This window comes from Phacochoerus africanus, chromosome 4 (genome assembly GCF_016906955.1).
Source record: "Phacochoerus africanus isolate WHEZ1 chromosome 4, ROS_Pafr_v1, whole genome shotgun sequence".
Taxonomy (NCBI): domain Eukaryota; kingdom Metazoa; phylum Chordata; class Mammalia; order Artiodactyla; family Suidae; genus Phacochoerus; species Phacochoerus africanus.
Window position 1 is genome coordinate 143115267 of NC_062547.1, and position 19760 is coordinate 143135026.

At 60.6% G+C, this 19760-nt stretch overlaps 2 protein-coding genes across 26 annotated transcripts in view; one reads left to right on the top strand and one right to left on the bottom strand.

Annotated features, from left to right (window-relative positions):
* Window positions 1-7022, top strand: part of LOC125126453 (protocadherin gamma-C4) — a 172466-nt gene extending 165444 nt beyond the window's left edge. For 22 of the 23 annotated variants that reach the window (XM_047778871.1, XM_047778876.1, XM_047778874.1 and 19 more), the window contains 2 exons: window positions 9-97; window positions 5074-7022. In XM_047778871.1, coding sequence (XP_047634827.1) covers window positions 9-97; window positions 5074-5300 — 316 coding nt within the window. In that variant the 3' untranslated portion in view covers window positions 5301-7022. Of the gene's footprint in view, window positions 1-8; window positions 98-3344; window positions 3402-5073 lie in introns of all 23 variants that reach the window. The other variant, XM_047778884.1, reaches the window with a different exon arrangement.
* A 2088-nt stretch (window positions 7023-9110) lies between these two features.
* The window catches only part of DIAPH1 (diaphanous related formin 1), a 107761-nt gene continuing 97111 nt past the window's right edge, over window positions 9111-19760 (bottom strand). For all 3 annotated transcript variants that reach the window (XM_047778894.1, XM_047778893.1, XM_047778892.1), the window contains 5 exons: window positions 19001-19165; window positions 18757-18892; window positions 16873-16959; window positions 10724-10888; window positions 9111-10662 (listed from right to left, as the gene is read on the bottom strand). In XM_047778894.1, the coding sequence (XP_047634850.1) occupies window positions 10743-10888; window positions 16873-16959; window positions 18757-18892; window positions 19001-19165 (534 nt within the window). In that variant the 3' untranslated portion in view covers window positions 9111-10662; window positions 10724-10742. The remainder of the gene's footprint in view (window positions 10663-10723; window positions 10889-16872; window positions 16960-18756; window positions 18893-19000; window positions 19166-19760) is intronic.

Consider the following 19760-nt stretch of genomic DNA (forward strand, 5'->3'; position numbering starts at 1 on the left):
CTTCCCAGCTCCCAGAATGGCGATGAAACTGGCACCTGGCCCAACAACCAGTTTGACACGGAGATGCTGCAAGCCATGATCTTGGCCTCTGCCAGCGGTAAGTGGTGCCCACAGGTGTGCCCTGAGAGACCTGGGCTTCTGGGGTACATCCCACAGCTCTGTGCCCCGAGACTGGCTTTCACCCTCTGCACTTGCCCTGGACCTTTGCTCGGGTCTGAGAGGGCCTATAATTCCAGGCTATAAAGCCAGGATAGGGAGCAGTGAGGGATGGGGGGCCCCGGAGGGGCGTGAGTGAGGAAAGACCCTGCAGGAGGCCCAGAGATGCCCTCAGTCCGTGGAGTGGGTGCGGGTGCTCCAGCAGCCAGCGGGCACTTGAACGCGAGGTTCCGTGTTTCTCTTTTTTGATGCCCCCACTTCCCAGAGCAGGATTCTGGCTTCTCTACAAGGTGAACAAAGAAAGTGAACAGTAGAGACTCAGGTGATGGGTGCCACCCCCGCAGAGTCCTGAGAGAGGGGCAGAGCAAGATCGGTAGTCCTCCAGAGCACAGGCTTTGAGGCAGAAGGGCCTGGATTCAAATTCTGGTGCCACCGCTTAGCTGTGAGTCCTCAGGGCAGGAATTAAGCCCCTCTGAGCCTCAGTTTCTCTGACTATAAGTGGGCACAGTAACAACAGGTCTCACTTTGGGGTCATGAGGGCAGAAGGCAAGGCCTCCGCACAGGATCGTCAGAGAGCTGCCCCATGCGCAGTGGCTCATACTGGTTAAAGATACTTGCACCCACGGGGGTAGAAGGGAGAACTTGAATAATGCCTCTTAATAAGGCCGAGCTCCCTGGCGTATACGGAGGCTGGCAGTGTGTGTGCAGGGCTGGCGGGCAGAGACAGTCGCTGTAGTTGTGCCCATGCGGTGCCCCTGCTCACACCAGGCCCACGTGGGGGCCTCGTGTCAGGAGGTCTGCTCAGCCCTGCGAGGCGGCTCTATTTACACTTGACAGATGAGGGACCTGAGAAGTCCCTTGCTCCAAGGCCCCACTTGGAGCCACAGACAGGTGCGTCTAGCCTAGCCTGACTCCCAAGTTCATGCCCTTTGTGCTCCAGGGAGCACGTCTGCCTTTCCATCCATCTTCAGTTGCCCTTTGAGCTGAGCAGGTTTAGAGGCTGCACTGCTCTGAATGCTGCATTATTCTCCCAGCTGAGGGTTCCAGATGAGATACGGGAGGCCCAGTCCATTTAAACCGCAGATAAATAACGCATAGGATTTTAGCAAAGGTACATTGCAAACCTTAGAACTGGGGCATCTGATACTAAAAAAATGCATGTGAAATTCAGATGTAAGTGGGCCCCTTTGACTGATTTGTTAGATCTGGCAAGGCCTTCCCCAGATGGCCGCGAGGCTGAGCGAGGCCAGGCTGCTTGGCGAAGAGGGAGGGAGGAAGTGGCAGGGGTGGCCGGCCTTCTGGGGCAGAGCTGGCCCAGGCCTGGGGGCTATAATTCTAGGGGGGCCGGATACTGAGTATGAAAAGAGGCAGGTGGCTGGGTCTGAGGAGATGCCAAGTCGGGTTCTTGAGGAAAATAAACAGACTGGTAAATTATCTTTAGCCCTCGTGGCTTTGAGTCCTAAGGCCAGGAAGCAGGCTTTTAAGCCTAAATCCAGATTTTAAAAACAGAAGTGGAGTCAGTATTTATGGCCCCCAACGCTCCCAAAGGTCCCATGGTTCACCGCCAGGCTGGCTCCCCTGTCAGGGCTCCACCCCGCTGGCCCACGCGGGACCCGACCCGAGCACAAGCCTGGGGCCTCAGGGATGGACCTCAGGGGTGGAGGTGGCTGGGTCAGGCCCCCGCTCTTGGTTTCACACCCTCCTCCTGGCCCTGCAGCCAGGGAGCCTCCTGGAGTCCAGCCCAGTCAGGCCTGTGGGGCTGCGGACGGGCAGAAAGTAATCCAGCAAGGAAGTGTACTTGGGAGGCTTTTTAAATAAACATTTCCCGGAAGGTGTGCTCTGAAGGAGGCTGCGGTTTGTGGCTCCACTGGCTCGGGTGCAGCTGGACCAGGGCTCAGCCCTGGGCTGGGGTGGGGGCAGGGCGGGAGGCGGGTGGGGGGTGGGGGGAAGCTGGGCGGGGAGCCGGCTTCCCTGAGGCCCGTGGGGCACAGGAGCGGAGGCAGCCCGCGCCCTCCCGCCGCCGCCAGGCCGAGGATGCTCGCGTCTTTCCTGCTCCTCTGCAGCAAAGTCTGCTTCTCCTTGGGCTCAGGGCAGGTCCCGGTTTCCGCCCAGGGTGGGTCTCGAGGGGTAGAAGCAGGGGCCGCTGGAAACGTGATTCTACACCAGGTCGGAGCCGGCAATCCCACTGCTCCCCTCCGATTTATAGAGAAGCCGAGGTGGGGCCTGGCAGGGCTTTGGCCAAGGTCACACAGCTCCTTAGTGGCAGAGCAAGTGTCACCCTCTTTCTGCTTGGCCCTGGGTTTCCCGTCCTCGCGCCTCTGGTCCAGCCCCGCCTCACCGCATCCCATAGGGCCCGGGCCAAGGTCAGGTCTGTGTTTTGGGCAGGGGGTCGCGGGGGGCAGGCTTTGTCATTTTCATCCACTCCTTGTGACCTTTGTGGTCTCCAGGGTGACCCTTGGAGAGACCTTGGGTGCAGGCAGGCGTGGGTGAGCCTGACTTCCAGTTGCCCAGCCAGGCCTTCCCCGTCTCTCTCCGCCCTCCTGCCCGTCTCCTCCTCTTTCTCTTTGTGCGTGTCTCTCTCTTTCCCTCCGGCGCCTCTCACGGTCCCCCCCCCCCCCCGCCCCCTCCAGCCCCTAAATCACTCTGGAATCCCGGCGCTGCAGGCCGATCGGGCCCCCTCCCCCCAGTACTTCCGTTCCCAGGCTGAAGGAGGGGGCGCTGGAGTGGGGGGGGGGACCCCGAGGACGGGCTCCCTCCTGGCGTTAATTAGGGAAAACCCGGGAAAAGTCCTCGGCGAGAAAGGGCCGGGGCGAGGGAAGGGGCGGCTCCCTCCGCTGCGCCCCCCCCTCCCGCCCCCGGGGGCCCCGGGATCCGGGGCTGCGGGTGGAAACCCGAGCCATCCCGGCGCGCCCCGCCCCGCGGGGGCTGTTCTCTGGAGGAGGCCCTCTCTTTCCCAATCCCGGGGTGGCGTCCCGAGATTCCTCAGCCTGTCCGCTGGGGTCACCCGCTCGCCCCACTCTCAGGGTCTGGGGCGGGGTAGACGGAGGCCGGAGGAAGGGGGGCCCTCCCCGCGGGCGGGGCGGGGCGTTCTTGGGGCTTTAACCCTCCCGCTGCTGGAGGACTCCGGAGGGAACCCAGTGCCCCGCCAGAGTCGTCCCAACTCCTGCTTTTTACTCCCCTGGACGCAGTAGAAGCGGTGACACGCTGAATGGTGAGATGGCGGTGGTGACGGCAGCTAGCATTCAGTGAGTCCTGACCCAGTCCCTGGGCACCGGGTGGACACTTGTCTCCTTGAGTCCTCACAGGCACCCAGGGAGGGAGGCACTTGGGGACAGATCACCTGGTGATCTCGTTAAAATGCAGATTCTGGGAGTTCCCATTGTGGCTCAGCGGAAGCGAATCTGACTAGCATCCCCGAGGACGCCGGTTCGGTTCGATCCGTGGCTTGCTCAGTGGGTTAAGGATCTGGCGTTGCCGGGAGCGAGCGGTGGTGTAGGTCACAGATGCGGCTCGGATCTGGCGTGGCTGTGGCTCTGGCGTGGGCCAGTGGCTACAGCTCTGATTCAACCCCTAAGCTGGGGGTGCAGCCCTAAAAAGACACACACACACAAAAATGCAGATTCTGAGAGTCTGCGATTCTTGCGAACGCCCAGGTGACACTGAGCCAGAGGCAGAACTTGTGCTTCTCTGCACCCCAGTTTCTCCTCACACACGGCGGGAAGTTGGGCTGCAGTCTCTCTCTGATGTCGCCTCCTCTGACGCTGTACCCCAGGCGTGTGGTCACCATCTCCAGCAAAGGCTCGGGGCTGTCTCCTCTCCCCTCCTTTGCCTTCAGAGTAGCGCTGAGGCCCAGGCGTCTGGTGGTGGTGACCACACCCCACAGCCTACCGGTAAGATGCACTTAGGCCTCACCTCTCCTGGCTGGGATGGCCTTGGTCTAATGTTTGTCTGTCTTTTTGCCATTTTCTGGGGCCGCTCCCGCGGCATATGGAGGTTCCCAGGCTAGGGGTCTAATCAGAGCAGTAGCCGCTGGCCTACGCCAGAGCCACAGCAACGCGGGATCCGAGCCGCGTCTGCAACCTACACCACAGCTCACGGCAACGCTGGATCCTTAACCCACTGAGCAAGGGCAGGGATTGAACCTATGTCCTAATGGATACTAGTCGGGCTCTTAACCCTCTGAGCTCCAGCAGGAGCTCCGGCCTTGGTCTGATCCCTTACCTTCTCTGAGCCTTGCTTCCCTGACCTCTAAAGTGAGGCCAATAGTACATTGGAGCTTTGCATTGCGGTTAAGAACCATCACGCACGTGCAACATCTAGCAGGGTGCTTGGCACAGAGCGGACATCCGTTGCTGTTTGCGAAACGAATGCCTGGAAGAGCGCCCCCTCCTAACTCATAACACACCCACTCTGTGCCCACTCTGTGGGTGGAACCGGAAGGGAGCGGGCATGGGCTGTGTTGCGGCCCTCCAGAGGGTCTAGTGTGCGGAGCAGAGAGGCTGCGGGGAGAAGGCCTTGGCCAAGGCCTTGGGAGCAGTATCTCAGGCCTGAGACAGCTAAAGCTGGCATGTTTGAGGCCCTTACCAGGAGGTGGGCGCTATTCCAGGTGCTTTGCATGTGCAGTCTCGGCCAGCCTTCACCCAAACCAGAAGCGCTGGGTACTCTTCTTAGCCCCATTTTGCAGACGAGAAAACTAAGGAGACATAGGGCAGTTAGGTAGACTCGACCAGGATCACAGTGAGTAGACAAAAGAGCTAGCACTCAAACCGAGGCGACCGTCCCTGGGGAGCCTCTTAGCTCTGGCCCTTGTGGTCAGGGCCGACCCAGCAGGCGGCGTGGTCAGTACTGGCCCGTGTGTAGGAGAGTGACCGTGGGGGACTCTCCAGATGAGCCCCTGTCCTTCTCTTGTCCCTGCAGAAGCCGCTGACGGGAGCTCCACCCTGGGAGGGGGTGCCGGCACCATGGGCTTGAGTGCCCGCTACGGGCCCCAGTTCACCCTGCAGCACGTGCCCGACTACCGCCAGAACGTCTACGTCCCGGGCAGCAACGCCACTCTGACCAACGCGGCTGCCAAGCGAGACGCCAGGGCCCCGGCGGGCGGCAACGGCAACAAGAAGAAGTCGGGCAAGAAGGAGAAGAAGTAAGGCGGAGGCCAGGCCGGAGCCACAGGGCAGCCCCCTGCCTGCCAGCCAGCCCAGCCTCTCCCTCCCTGCGCCCAGGCCTGGGATTTTCAGGGCTCACCCCCAGGATGCTGGTAGGGGCCCAGGCCATGCTCCCCTTGGGAAAGAAACAAGTGCCCAGTCAACACCCCCTTCTCTGCCCCCAGGGGATCGAATATGCAAAGGGAGTTCTGCTGAGAACCCCCATCCAGTCGATTGCTGTGCCCATGGGGGTAGCGGGCTAGTGTAGACACCATTTATCACATGCCCTGTAGTGACGGCTGAACCCCATCTTCCAAATTGAATCAGGCCCATCCATTCTCTGCCTCCCACTCCCCCTGCCCCGGCCCCACCCCCACCCCCACCCCCCTTCTCTTCACCTGCTCTATTTTCCTGAGGAAGGGGCTGGGGTATTGAGGTACCTGGCGGCCTAAAAGGCTCCTGGTTCTGAAGAGCCAGAAGGGCGTCGTGACCTCTCGGCCTCTCCACCTTCCCCCAAAGCATGGGCTGATGCCACAGCCCCTTCGCCTCCTTCCAGAACCTGAAACCAAGCTCATGTTTTGGGAGACATGGTCGCCACTCCTGTGGTACTGATGCTTGCTGGATTTAGGGAGGGCATCTGCTCCCATGCCTCTTCCCACAGCCTGGGGACCAGTTTTTGTCTTTCGCTGTTGGATGTTCCCACTGCATGCTGTGACCTCCCCTCCCCAACAAGAGACTCCATTGCATGTTCTAAGTGCGGGGTGGGAAGATAGAGGAGGCGGGGCGTGCAAGCGGATGAGGGGATGGGCAAAGCCTAACCCAGCAGTTAGCAGCGTCTTGCAGGAGGCTCTGTATACCCACCCCCAGGGTACTAACCAGACCCCCCATTCCAGCCTGAAGCCAGGCACCAGGCTGGACCCTCATCTGCGGTAAACCAGGCAGCCAGCTTTGGGCTGAGCCACCAGCACCCGTGGTTGAAAGTGGCATTATGGAAGGTCCAGGGAAGCTCTGAGCAGGTTTGGGACCAGGGCCCCTGGAGAGGTCAGAGGGGCCTCTGTGGGTGCTGGGTGCTCCAGAGGTGCTGCTGGTGGAAGGATCGGTGCGGTCCCAGCAGGAAGGGAGGGCCGGCGAGGCCCTTTTTGGTCCCTGGCTGGAGGAGGCAAGGAGCTAGAGCAGGGACCAGGTGGACAAAAAGCGCTCGCCGGGGATCAGGGCTTCGCCACAGGCCACCCCCCCCCCCCTTGCGTCCGCAGCCCCAGTCCTTCCCCGCCCAGGTGCCATTTCTTCTCTGCGAAGGCCTCTGCCCAGGCCCCCAGTCCGCCCCTCGTGGCCAGAGCCCAGTTCAAGCCCCCCAGTGCCTCCTTGTGCATAGACCCTCCGCCCGCCCCCGGCCCGCACAGTAGGTAGAGCCCCTTCCCTCGTTCGGCTGGTGTACAGTAGCCACTAGTGTAGTGCGGCGTGCTTCCCTGGGACGGCGAGCGGGCCGCGGGCGGCCGGCCCCGCGCCGCCGCCGGTCCCCGAATCTGCCCGCAGCGGCCCGTGCTGTGTTTCGTGCTGTGTCCTCGCGCTGCGGCCACCCCCTCCCGCGTACTGACTCCTATAAGCGCTTCTCTTGCATAGTCACGTAGCCCCCCACTCCCTTCCCAAGTCTCACGCAAGTTTTATACTCTAATATTTATATGGCTTTTTTTTCTTTGAAAAAAAATTAAACGGTTTCTTCTGAAAGGTTGACCGTTTCTGTGTAAGCGATGGGGCCTCGTGGCGTGTGTGGATGAAGCGAGACGCCGAGAGGTGCCCGCCGAGCAGGAGCAGGCGCGGGAGGCGGTGACGGCAGTGCCTGCTCGCATCGTGGTTTCGGCTCCCTGCGCAAGTCTGCATGTGATTGCTCGGTGCCGCAGTGCACGCGAGCTGTGCACGTGTGAGAGTGTGCGATTGACGGTAGCGGTGCCTGTGGATCTGGACACCGTGTGTGTTCGGCTCGCGGGGCCCGGGGTGGGGGGTGGGGGCCTGGGCGCGCGGGCGCGGCCGGCGGCGGCGGCGGCTGTCTCCGGGCAGAAGAGGAGACCCGAGCGCGGGCCGTGGGCGCGGGTTGGCAAATAGAGCCGGAGAGGAGGCGGTGGACGTTTCCTGAGTTCCGCCCCTTCCCAGCTAAAATTACCACCGCGAGCGCCGGGGCTGGCGGGCGGCTGGGTGGGAGGAGGGTGGCCTCGCCTTTGCCCGCCCTTCCCCCCGCCCCGCCCCCCCCTCCCCGCGAGGGTGGCGGGACCCCGCAGGCCGTTCTCTGAGGCTGAGCCTGTAGCTTGCGCCTGTTCTCCCATCTGGGAATCACACTGTAAGGCTGCCTCTTTGCAGCAAAGCCATGGAAGCCGAGGGTTCACCACTCGGTTGCGTGTGTGCGGGGAGTGGGGGAGGGTGTCAAGGGGACAGAAAGGGCACGGGAGGGAGATGCCCTGCAGACCCAGACGCCCTCCTGCTTCCTCTCCCAGTCGGGCGCGCTTGCCATTAGCGCCTCACCTCGCCCACCTTCTCTCCCCTCCGCCAGCCTCCTGGAAGCACGGAGGGATTCGAGGATGCCGCCGCCAAAGCTGCTGCAGGCAACAGCGTGGAAGGGAAGGCAGGACAGAAAGAAGGACCCACTGGGGTTATCGGGAGGGTGGGTGACGGGGAGGGCGGGCCCGGCCGCAGCGGGGGGATGGGGTGGGGGGAGGCTGGCTCTGGGCACTCTCTGCGCGGCTGAGTCTCCCAGAGCCGGTCAAGCTCAAGCGGGCTGCCAGCTCGCCACGTCTGTTGTCATGGAAACCAAGCCTTCCAACGAAGCATCTGGGGGTGACTTGCTTGCGTGGGAGGAAGGGTGGTGTGCGCGGGTGCTGCGATGGAAGCAGAGCAGGGCTTTTGTCTCCGAGAGCCAGGCTGCAGAGGGCGGGGTGCCGGGCGCCTGGGTTCTATTCCAGGCATGGCAGGAGGCTGGCAGAGCGCGTGAGCAGCTGTGGTTGGTCTCCTAATTGGTATGCGTGCCTGCACAGCTCTAAGCCAGAAACGCGTGGCCTCGGGGGGGGGGGGGGGGGCGGGTAGGGAGGAGGCCGGAAGCCCACCTCCACATCCCCAGCCACACTGCGGAGGTAGCTGCCGCCCAGGCTCCAGGGCTATTTCAGAGGCCTTTATTTCCAGTTCCAAGCCTGCCATATGGGTTTGTGGTCCTCTCCAGGCCCTTCCCTGTCTGTCTCTTCGGGGCCTGCTCAGGGTTTGTAGGGTGTCTCTGTGCGGATCACAACGTGCTTAAACAAGTTCGGGCTCTGAGCAGCAGGTCATCCGGAGTGTAACCTGGGTGTAAGCTCGAGCCTGGAATGTGGTCCGTAGACACCAAAAAGAGTGGGTGGGAGAGAGGAGTACAGGCGACCGGGAAAGGGGCAGTCACAGCCTCCCTCAGCCAAAGGAGCACAGGTACCGCCAGGAACCTGCAGTGTGAAGTCTGGGGTCCTGGGGAGGTGGAGACTGGAACTGAACTCAAGAAAAGGGTTCCAGGCCGAGAGGCGGGGGACGTGGCAGGCGGGGGTTGGGGGGGGGGGAAGGGGGCTGCCCTGGGGCCCGCCTCCTCCACAGGGGGCATGTGGCTGGGCATGTGCCGCTAGGTATCTATAGGTCACCTCTGGCCCTTGCCCAACTGTAGCGTCTGGTGCAGCGCGTGAAGGGGCCAGTGGCAACTTGATGCTGAGGGGTCAGGTCAGTCAGGGCCGTGAGGCAGGACAAGAGTGTAGGAGTCTGGAGGAGCGTAAAATGAAGAGAGTTGAGAAATTCGCCAAGGAGACTGGAAGGCAGGGTTGTTTCAATGCTTTATTAACAGTTGGAAACAAACCCAACAAATTGGAGGTGATGACGTCCCAGAAGCCCAAGAGGCAAGGGAAACAGGTTTGCATTTTGTCCCTTTTTTTTTAATTAAATGCATCTTAGCAAAAGTAGATTAAAAAAAGAAAGGGTCAAAGCCCCAGATGTCAGCAGGGAGGTGCCCCTTGACACACAGGCTCTCGCCACCAGAACCCTGCTGCCCGGCCTCCAGGCCCCCCTGCGGGCGCCCTCAGGTCCCGAAGCTGCCCCTGCTCTCAAGGCCGGGCGGGAGGGCCAAGCCCTACCAGCGCCACCCTCTCCTCCGGGGGCGGAAGCTGAAAGGCGCACACGAGGGCAAAATGTCACCTTGAGCCAGAGTATCAGTTTGCTGCAGCCGTGGCCGCCAAGAATTTGGCCTGCCCACTGCTGAGAAGAGGGCAGGGGTGGGGGACGCCCTGTGCCCACTCCTCCAGGGTGTCCAGTTAGCATGTGCACATTTGGCTTGATAAATATATTAAATTTATAAAAACTCTGTGGTCTCAGAGCTCCCACTACTCTTAGGCCTGGTCCAACTCAACCCGAGGAGAACTTCCTGCTGCCTCAGTCAGATGCCAGGAGAGAGTCTACACTGGCCTCAAGGGCCCACAGGCTTGAGGGCCGAGGTGGATGGTGGTCCAGGGGCTTGTTCAGGCCTGACACTGTGAGGAGAATCCCAGGGACCCTGGAACCCAACCCGCCAACAAAGCCTCTCACATCATGGAGCGGGAAGGGAGACGGAGGAGTTATTTCTCTTAAAAAAATTCATACAAAAATAGATCCATTTGCAAAACAACTTCTCAGCCAGGAGGCTCCAACCCCGTTTCCTTGGAGACAGAGGCCAAGGTGCTGGAAGGGTCAGAGACAGCCCATCTTCCAGGTGAGACGCACCAGAGCTCGAGGGAGGCCGGGGCCGGGCAGAGGGTCCCAGGGCATGAGGCATGGCAGTGGCCAGGGCTGGCCCCGCCTGCCCGCCCTCAGTGGGGCTCCGGCCCAGGCCCCGGGGGGGGGGGGGGACAGATCAAGTGGCCTAGGCCTTTTCTGTGGGGGAGGTCTTTCCCAAAAGGTGGGGGAAGGGATCGCTCCCCACTTCCGTGGAAGTAGCTCCCGATGCCAGGCCGCCAGCAATGAAGGACAGGAGCCCGGGGCGGGAGGAGCAGAGCCGGGGTGACAGCAGTGGGGGGAACCGAGCCCAAAGGCGTCTCAGCCCCGTGCTGCTCTCAGAGCACGGGCTGGCAAGACGGGCGCAGGCCAGAGCCCCCTGGAAAGCGGGCGCCGAGAAAGCAGGTGCCCCTGGCGGAGAGACGGCGGGGAGAACAGGGGCGACACTGGGGCTTAAGGCGGCGGACGCGGAGCCGGCTTTGGTTGGACGAGAGCCGGGGCGCGCGCCCCGGGCCTCCCCTCGCCGCGCTCGGAGGCCGGGCGCGAGGGACAGAAGGCGGCAGGCGGCAGGCCGCAGAGCGGTGGAGGCGGGGTGACGCGGGCGGCCGCCGCCGCGAGGAGCAGCTCCGGGACCCTCAGGCCCGCGCTGCCGGGCGGGACAGTCCGGGGCTCCGCGGAGGAGCGGCCGTGGCCCCGAGCCCTGGCTTAGCTCGCACGGCCGAGCAGCTCCTTGGGCTCCTCCAGGATGGTGGGCACCTGCTCGCTCTTCCGGGACATCTTGGCAGGAATGGAGGCCAGGGCGTCGTCCTTGATCCCCTCCAAGGTGACTGCACAGGCGACCTTCTTGTTGGCTGCAAGAGAAGACAGGACACAGCGGGTCCTCAGCGGCCGCCGCACCACTCCTCCCAGACACGCGGCCGGGAGCCAAGCACGGGTCCAGCTCAGAGGCCTTTGTTTTGCAGGAGGGGAGGAGAGCCAGGAACCCGGGGCAGAGTCCTTGGGGGGGGGGGGCAGGGGAGGGTGCAGGGGCACAGCGGCCTTGCTCCTTCCTGGTGTGAAGGGGGCCCAGCCAGAACGGGGTCTGAGCATCAGCAAGTGTAACGCACAGAGCCAGGAAGTCCTCGAGTATGTTCTCAGCAGAGGCGTCTGGACCGAAACACACGCCAGCGTGGTCAACAGTATTTTCTTATGTTTTCTTGGCAGTTGCCAGGAAGCTCCCAGGAGCTTTCCTTCAGCCTGGGGCAGGGGGGTCCCAAGCGGAGGGCCTGTAGTGGGCGGCCAGAGAGACTCCCGCAAAGAGGAGCAACAGCCCTGCGCTGACCTGGGAAGATGCTGCCCCGGCTGCTGCCCAGCCCGCGGGCAGCCAGGCGCTTTCCCACCTCTGCCAGGGACCAAATGCCAAGGGCCCTACAAGGTGTGCATGAGTGTGAGGGAGGGGGAGGGAAAGGGGGGACAGGCTTAGGCAGAGCCGCGGTCAAGGACGGCCCGTTGGACACCTGCAGCGGGCGAAGAGATTGTGAAGCTTCGGCCCCCTTTCTCACTTCCACCCACATGGGAAGCGAAAAGCCATCAACCCTTGAGCTTCTGTCCCAACTGCTGCGAGCTGTCCCCAGGACCCGCAAATTCATGCGCGGAATCCAGGTTTGTGGCCCAGCATCCTCCACAAGAAGCCTGGTCGTTGGGACCTGGCCCTCTTGGGCCCCCGGCCTCTGCCTCCACCCCACAAGCAGCCTCGAGGCTGCAGGGCCAAAGGGCTGCCCGCCTGGGTGCAAGAAGCCAGACCCCGAGGCTACGGATGTCCCACTTCCAGTCGTGCGAGGTGTCTGGGATGAGCGAAGCGTGGCAACCCAGCAGGGCTGTGGGTGCCGGGGGTGGGGGAGGCCAGAATGCGGAGTGACCGCTATGGCTGCTCCTGGGTACAGGGGTTTCTTTTGGGGTGAGGGAACGTTCTGGAATCAGGGGTGGCGGCCGCAGAATCTTGTGAATATGCTAAAAGCAACCGTACACTTTAAAAGGGGGAATGTTACATGCTGATTTGTGTCTCAATTTAAAGCCCAAACCTTGGAGCAGCAGAGACCCGAGACAGAGGGCCTGCCTGCCGCCTGTGCAGAACGGAGGCCCGGGGAAGGCGTGACTGTGGGTGACTGTGACTGTGATGGTGACCCAGGGCAGGGCAGGGGTTTCACATGAAGATGGAAGACGGCCTCAGGGGCTGAAAGGCCTGGGAGGCCAAGGGGCCCCTGGGGACCAGGACGGTTTCCTACACGCAGCGAGCCCTTCCTCAGACCTGCCGAGTGTCTGCTCCGGTTAGAAATCCTCCCTCCGGCTCCACCGCCCCACCTCCCACGTCCGCAAAGGCAGGGGCTTGATGAACGCGCGGCTGCTCCTGGGGTTTCAGTCACCAGCAGCAGAGAGAAGGTTCTAACTGTGTGCGTGTGAGGTAGCATCCGACTCTGACCCGGGAAGGAGCTACGGTCTCCAGGACACGGGGAAAGTCAGAGCTCGAGTGTGGACGGCCTCTGGCTGCTTCTCTCTCTGGTCTCCTCCTCTAAGAAGGCATCAGCCGAACCTAAGCAAGCCTGTCTCGACCTTCTTCTAGATCGAAAACGCTTCTGATGCATTACAGACTTCCTAAGAACGGAGAGTGGATGACGGGAAGTTGGGAAAGACCAAAACCTCTCTTTTGTCTTTTTAGGGCCCACACTTGTGGCACACGGAGGTTCTCAGGCTAGGCGTCAAATTGGAGCTGTAGCCACCACCACAGCCACAGCCTCTCCAGATCCAAGCCGCGTCTGCGACCTACAGCACAGCTCATGGCGATGCCGGATCCTTAACCCACTGAGTGAGGCCAGGGATCAAACCCGCATCCTCATGGACACTAGTCAGGTTCATTAATGGCTGAGCCACGAAGGGAACTCCCCAGGTTTCCTCGTTAAGCCTAGAAAGCAGGCACACTGCGGATGGACCCGACGTGGCCTAAGATCGGCATCGGGGAGAGAGGCTTTTGTTGGAACTGCGAACAGAACTGAACAACTGTGGCTGCCACTCTGGCTTCAGGATCACAGTTGCCCTCAACAGCTCGACTAGCCAGAAAATGACCTCTCAGAGCTTCTTCCTCACTTGGGTACCTTCTAAGACGACTGGAAAGTAGCCACAGAAGCAGATACACCTTGGGACCGAACGGGCCCTGGGCGGGTTATTCACTCCTAGGAGGCCCGCAGACGGTGGGGAAGAGCATGATCCTGAGCCACTGCTCCAAGCTCTCTGAGGCCAGATGCCTAGACGGGAGGGGTGAGGTAAGACAAAAAGCAGGCACATCACACTAGCTGCATCAGAAAAAGGCTAAACGATTCGGACGAAGCTATTCATAAAACACAGGCTCGGAACTACTGCTACTAAACCGGAAGCGCTCTTGTTAATAAGCTTCCTTAGGGAAGAGGGAACTAGGGCAGACTGGGCGCTGTTACAATCCTGAAAAACTCGTGATTGCCTGCAGCTCTCCTCAGTCTAACTCCTATCCGACTTGGACAGAGGTCGAGGGGGAAATGGCACTGGCCCAGGAAACCTCCTCTCCAGACCGGTGGTCACTGGGAAACTCTGGACCAATCTCACCGTGTCTGGGGCTCTTGTTGCCAGAAGGTATGAAAGAGTATTTCGGGCCTAGACCGAGGGGCCGATGTCATCTCCTGTTCATCATGCAGGCAGAGAGGAAGTGGCCCAGGACCTGGACTCAGAAAGGTGGCTACAGTTCTGGCGGCATCATTAGCCAGCTCTGCAGATCTGGGGCCTGAGTCCTGGTCGCTACCACGGGGTCAGATGCTAATCACTGGAGGTCTCCAGAGCTGGACCAAACCCTAAGCTTCTCCTCGTGTCGGGGGAGCTGAGCAGGAAGCTGGGAAGTAGCAGCAGAGGCAAAGAAAGGAAGAGAGAGAAGTTTCTTTCTTTCCTTGACTTTTATCCCCGGGAGCAGATGGCCTGTATCTAAGAAGCCACGATTCAGACATGGAGATAAAATGGAGTCATTAAACCCACGGGCTGACTCCATCATCAGCCCGAAATAGCAGCTGTCAGACAATCGCGCGGCTTCTTCCCCTGGACACTCAGGGCCTTGTTCTCCCCGCCCCGCAGGCCACAGCCGTTCACACGTCACTTTTAATGAACCCGCCCTGAGAGTCACTCTGCTCTCAGCTCCTACAACGGGGCTTTGTGCCCTGGGCGCTTCCTCGGGGCTCCAGGGACCCGCAGATTTGCTTTTACCGTTCCTTGACCTCTGAGGGGAGAGGCCAGGCTCTCTGCACGTGGGGACAGGTGCCCTCGGGGACGGTTTTTTGGCTCAGAAGAGCCCGCCCGCCCACCCGCAGCAAGTCAGAGAACCAGGCCGAGGGTGGAGCGGCTGAGTGCGGCGGCCGCCGAAGGAAACCCACAGCCGCCAAGGACGGCGAGTCCCACAGGGAGGCCTTCTGCGTTCAGCCTCCCTCTTTGCTTCTCCTCTTCATCCTACTAACCGTGTACCCCCACCCCCAAAAAGCTAAAGCCGTGAAGGGCCCTGCAGGCCCTGCCAGCCCAACTCTCTCTGTCGGTGTGAAGGGGCTGCCCCAGAAACCCGGGCTGGCTAGCCTGGGCAGTGCCCGTGGGGTCTGGCCTCGGGCCTTGGGCCTTCCACCCCCCGCCCCCCGCCAGCCCCGGGCTCTCTGCTCTCGGCCCGGACGCCCAGGGGGTCTGGGAGGCATTGCCAGGGCAACTGGAAACCCCTTCCCTCGGTTTCTCCCAGATGTTGAGTGACCCCAGCGCCCAGCACGATCAGGTACACGATGCAGGCGGCAGCTTCCTTCTCAGCTTCCCTTTGCTTCGGCAGCACCTCGTCCAGTCTCCGGGGCTCAGTGCGCTGGGAGCCAGGACGCTGACGGGCGCAGCCTCTCGGCTGAAAGGCTGAGTTCGACCCACATCCCTGCTCCCTTGGCCTGTAACTCCTGGTCTCCCCTTGGGAGCAAGAGGCGAGTGGGGCCACCCAGCAGGGAGAGGCCACGGAGGACTGGCTGCCGGCGGCCGGGAAGCAGCTGGGATCCCGGCTCCGCTCCGCCGGAAGAAGCTGGCGGGATTCCCCACCGGAGGCCCACGCGGGGCCGCTCAGCCACAGGCCAGAGGACGACGGGGGCGGGATGTGCTTTTGTTTGTCTGGAAATGCTTCCTGTCAGGCCGCATGACCTTAGATGGTGCGGAGGAAACGCACACGACAGCTTCCCACTCTATGTCCCAGGGCCCGGGCCTCAATGCGCCGCCTGGGGATCTGAAGTCCCTCCTGCCCCTGTCTCCTCCCGTTCAGAGAGTCTGGATTCAAGGATGCCAGCAAACAGCCAAGAAGCGTCATCAGAGATTCTTCTGTTTAGGGAAGGTTCAGAAGTCATACAGAAGATACTTCCAGAGTTCCCTGGTGGCGTGGCAGGTTAGGGAGCTGGCGTGGCTGCCGCTGCCGTGGCTAGGGCTGGAGCCCTGGCCCAGGGAGCGTTCATGGGCTGCGGGTCCTCAGAAGGGAGCTTCCCTCGGAGGGAAGCTGGGAGCAACAGTCAGGCCGCTGTTGACTGTGGCGCTCCGAGTGCTCTTCCACCTGTGGCCCAGGACCTGAGCGTGTGTGCTCTACACCCTGGACCTTGCGCCGAAGGTAGCTTTCTAGGCCGTGACAGGTACCAACGGCCCCACAGCTATGGCTCTGTGAACAGCTAAGCACAGGCCAAGGCTAACTGCATGACTCCCCGGTACCAAAGGCTTGAAGGGAAGCTCCTATCACCCAGGGCGGTGGGGAACATGGCAGCAGGCCCAGCCCCAAAGGGCCTTCTCCAGACACAGTGCTGGGGTGGCTTCGGCCATACCTTCTCTCTTTTTTCCTTTTAGGGCTGCACCGCTGGCATATGGAGGTTCGCAGGCTAGGGGTCGAATCGGAGCTGTAGCCACCAGCCTACACCACAGCCACAGCCACGCCAGATCCAAGCTGCGTGTGTGCCCTACACCACAGCTCACAGCTACGCCAGATCCTTAACCCACTGAGCCAGGCCAGGGATTGAACCCATGTCCTCATGGATACTAGTCGGGTTCGTTTCCACTGAGCCACAACAGGAACTCCAGCCTTTCGGCCACAGTATACTTCGCTCAAAGGCAGCTTATCCCCTGACCCTTCCCCACAAGAAGGCCTGGATCATCTGCCCTCCTAGCCCCGTCCTTCCTTGTAGAGGCTCTAGCTCAACACAATCCACTTCCATCCTCTCCAGCACGGGAGAGTAAGCGGGGGCAAGAGCAGTAGCGGCAAAGCGCCCCGGAGCAGGCGGCTCTCAGACATGGCCTGGTCTGCCGTGGAGCTGCTCCCCTGCCTCCTCGGCCAGGCCTTTGCTTGGCCGCTTTCTACGCTGCAGTGTTCTCTCTCCATCATTTTCGCTTGGGAAGGTGAGAGTCAGTAAGGACTCCTGACTCATTTTCTCCGCAGTTCCTACATCTCCCAAGGTACCGACTGGAAGCTGCGTCAGCTTTTGCTCCTATCTGCCAGGGCCGACGCAAACCTCTGCGGCCCGCATCACGGTTGGCTTATTAACTGTGTTTCTGTTTCTAGAATGGCAGGAAGAAGAACAAGAATAATCCAATATACTATCTATAGTCAGTCCTCAGGCCCCAGTTCTCCCGGTCAGTACTTCCTAACCTAGCTGGAACGGGATGAGAAAATCCACTCTAGAAACAGAGACCCCTGTAGAGAAGCTTCTAGGCCCTCGGAACATCATCACCTGCTCTCCGGCCCCGACACGCAGGCCGGGAGCACGGAGGCCAGGCTGGGCTCCCCACGCTCACTCACCCTGGCGAGGTCCTCTCTTCCGCCGGAACGCCGCGCCTGACTGCAGGGCTTCCAGAAGACTGTCCATCACACCCGTCTCATCACCCTCTGCCATGAACAAGGACAGGGAGGTAAGCTCTTTGCCCAGGAGCCTTCGTGTGCTGAGCCCCCCCAAGCTGCAGGGAGGCCACTGCCTGGCTCCCCCGCCCTCAGTGTCTGGGGGCTCAGAGCAGTCAGAGGGCTTGACTTCAAGCCCCACAGCCCAGGTTTACTTGTGTCTGTTTGAAAATGGTTAAGACAGTTTTACCCGCTCCCAACCACTGCCAACCTTGGCTTATCTTGCTGCAGTACCCCCCGCCCGCCATCCGCATTAGGACCAGCAAGGAGAATGGCAGAACTGCCCAACTCTCAGATGGACAGCCACAGAGACCGGCATAAGGAAATTGATAAGGAACCAGGTCAGTCTTTCTCCTGAAATGTTTCACTCTAATTTACATAAACCTCTCCTGGAAAGCCTGGTTCCAGTCCTCAAGCACTGCCCCCAGCAACTGCATTTTCCCCAAGTCAGCGCTCATCTAAGAAGAGTGTCTGGCTGGAATACAAAGAGTTAATGCTGAATCCTTATTCCAGCCTGGCTCTGTTTCCATGGCAACACCTCAGGGTGGTGAAATCCGAAACTGTGAAATCCCCAGGAGCAGGCTAGGCTGCCAGCCTGGAGCGGGGCTCACTGCTCCCAGCGCCCCCTGCTGGCTGAACGTCACCAGTGCAGCTGACCTACATTCCAATCTCATGGGTTTGGCCTGCGGACAAGGACCAGGGCAGGGTCCCCGGTACTGCCCGCCCCGTGACTATGTGCAGGCTTTGTCCCACATGTCAGCTGGACTCCACCTTTCCCTGTTACATCTTAGACAATAACAGAACAAACCCTACAAGCCTGGAGAGACGGGGGAAAGGAAGGCTAACCGGCGGGGGCTCTTCTGGCTCATTTACAACGGGAGTAAGGGCGGGGGAACTGCTTCTCAGAAAAGGATAAAGAAAGAAAGGCAGGCTGTTGTGCTGCTCAGGTCCCTGATCACACACCACAAGCCGCCCCAGACCCTGGGGTGAGAGGGTGAGAGCCGCCCTTGTCTCTGTGCTCAGCAGAACGCTCTGCTTCCCACCCAACCCGCAGCCCTGAGAAGCTCTTGACTTAAGTGGCTCGTAGCCCCTCAGGCTCGAGGAGGGTGGCATCAGCTCAGGGCTGCGTGCAGTGGATGCTGGATTTCCGCTGCCCACAGGGAGCAGCCCGAGGGGGGCAGGGAGTCTGCAGCAGGAAAGAAGCAGCAACAGGAAACAGAGGGCCAGTAATTGAGGCCATATGTTTCAACAAAGACATGCCTCTGAGAGTGCAAGGGAGATTCTGCTCAAGAAAAGAGAGGGGCCAGCTTCCCTGCCCCCAAGCCAGAAGTTCAGTCGGTTTAGCATCTGACAGAGGTGTGTACAACTGTGCTGATCAGGTCCTGGAGACACAAGACTTAGTGAAATAAGCAGGAAGGGAAGGCAGGCCACTACTAAAGACAGAAGCAGGGCCAGGAAAATAGTCTGGGGTCAAGGACCAAAGCTGGAATAGAAGGCATGAAAACCGGACCGGGGGACTGCTGGCCAGGCAGGAGCACAGACTACCAGTCAGAGCAATACTGGATCACTGGGGAGAGGCGACATCATGCAGGAACCAGCCCAGGAGGTGCGTGTCCTGAAGCTGGGGTTCAAGTCCAGCGTCAGGACTGGGGAGGGAGAAGGCTGCCGACGATCACGTGACAGGAGCTGAGCTCAGACATGAGCTGTCCTCTGGCCTCTCGATTCAGACAGAGAAGCCTTCCAGATGTGCCCGCCTCAAGCCAGCAGCCCTCCGCCTTCGCGTCTCACCAGCATTCATGTCTATGAGCTGCTCTCTCTTCTGCTGCTTCTCCAGCCGCTCCTTCTCCGCCTTCTCCTTGGCTAGTTTGGCTCGTCGCATCTTTTCCTCCGTCTCCCGCCGCTTCTGGTTCTCCTTGACTGCTTGCTGTGGCGAGAAAATGAACACGTGGGCACGTATGCGCTCGACTCACACGCGTGCACACCCACCCCCTCCGACCCGGGCCCAGGGCAAAGGCAGAAACGTCCTGCTTACCACGAACATATTCTTAAAGTTGTGCAGATCCATGAAGAATTCCTCCACAGCCACCTTCTTGGGATCAAAGAGGAAGTACTCGCCCAGCTCCTTGTAGAGGGTCTCCATGTTGGAATGCATCAGCCGCAGCTTGTCATACTGCTCCTGGGCATCCTTCACGAAGCTGTGCGGCCGAGGAGTAAAGGCCCAAGACCAGGAAGCAGACCCTTGGCCCGTGCAGACAGGCCCTGGCATATATGCACCAGGACGCCTGACACAGCGCTGTCTCTGCCAGCAAACGCCAGTGGCCATCTAAACCGCCCTAACGGAGGGACGGTCGACTCTAAACTGTGCTTTTCCTCCAGAATAGGAGGGGGCAAGTTAAAAAGAGACTGTTTTGCATATATGGCTATGGAAACAGGGCTAAGACATAGTCTGTGCTAAAGCCGTACAATGCAATTTTTATTTAAAATAAATCAACTAGGGTGAAACTCAGAGACAAGTCCAATGGCAGTGGTTCCTTTTGCGGAGGGACAGAGAAAGGAATACGTGTGTGTGGAAGGGGCGGAGGGCGAGGTCTCAAGGAAGACTAAGTTATCTGCATGGTTGGCCATGCAGACCACAGAAATGAGAACGCCCGCAAGAACCATGGTTTGTTTTGCTTTTTTAGGGCCCCACCCTCGGCATTCGGAGGTTCCCAGGCTAGGGGTCGAATCAGAGCTACAGCCAGCTGCCGGCCTACATCATAGCCACGCAGGATCCGAGCCATGTCTGCGACCCA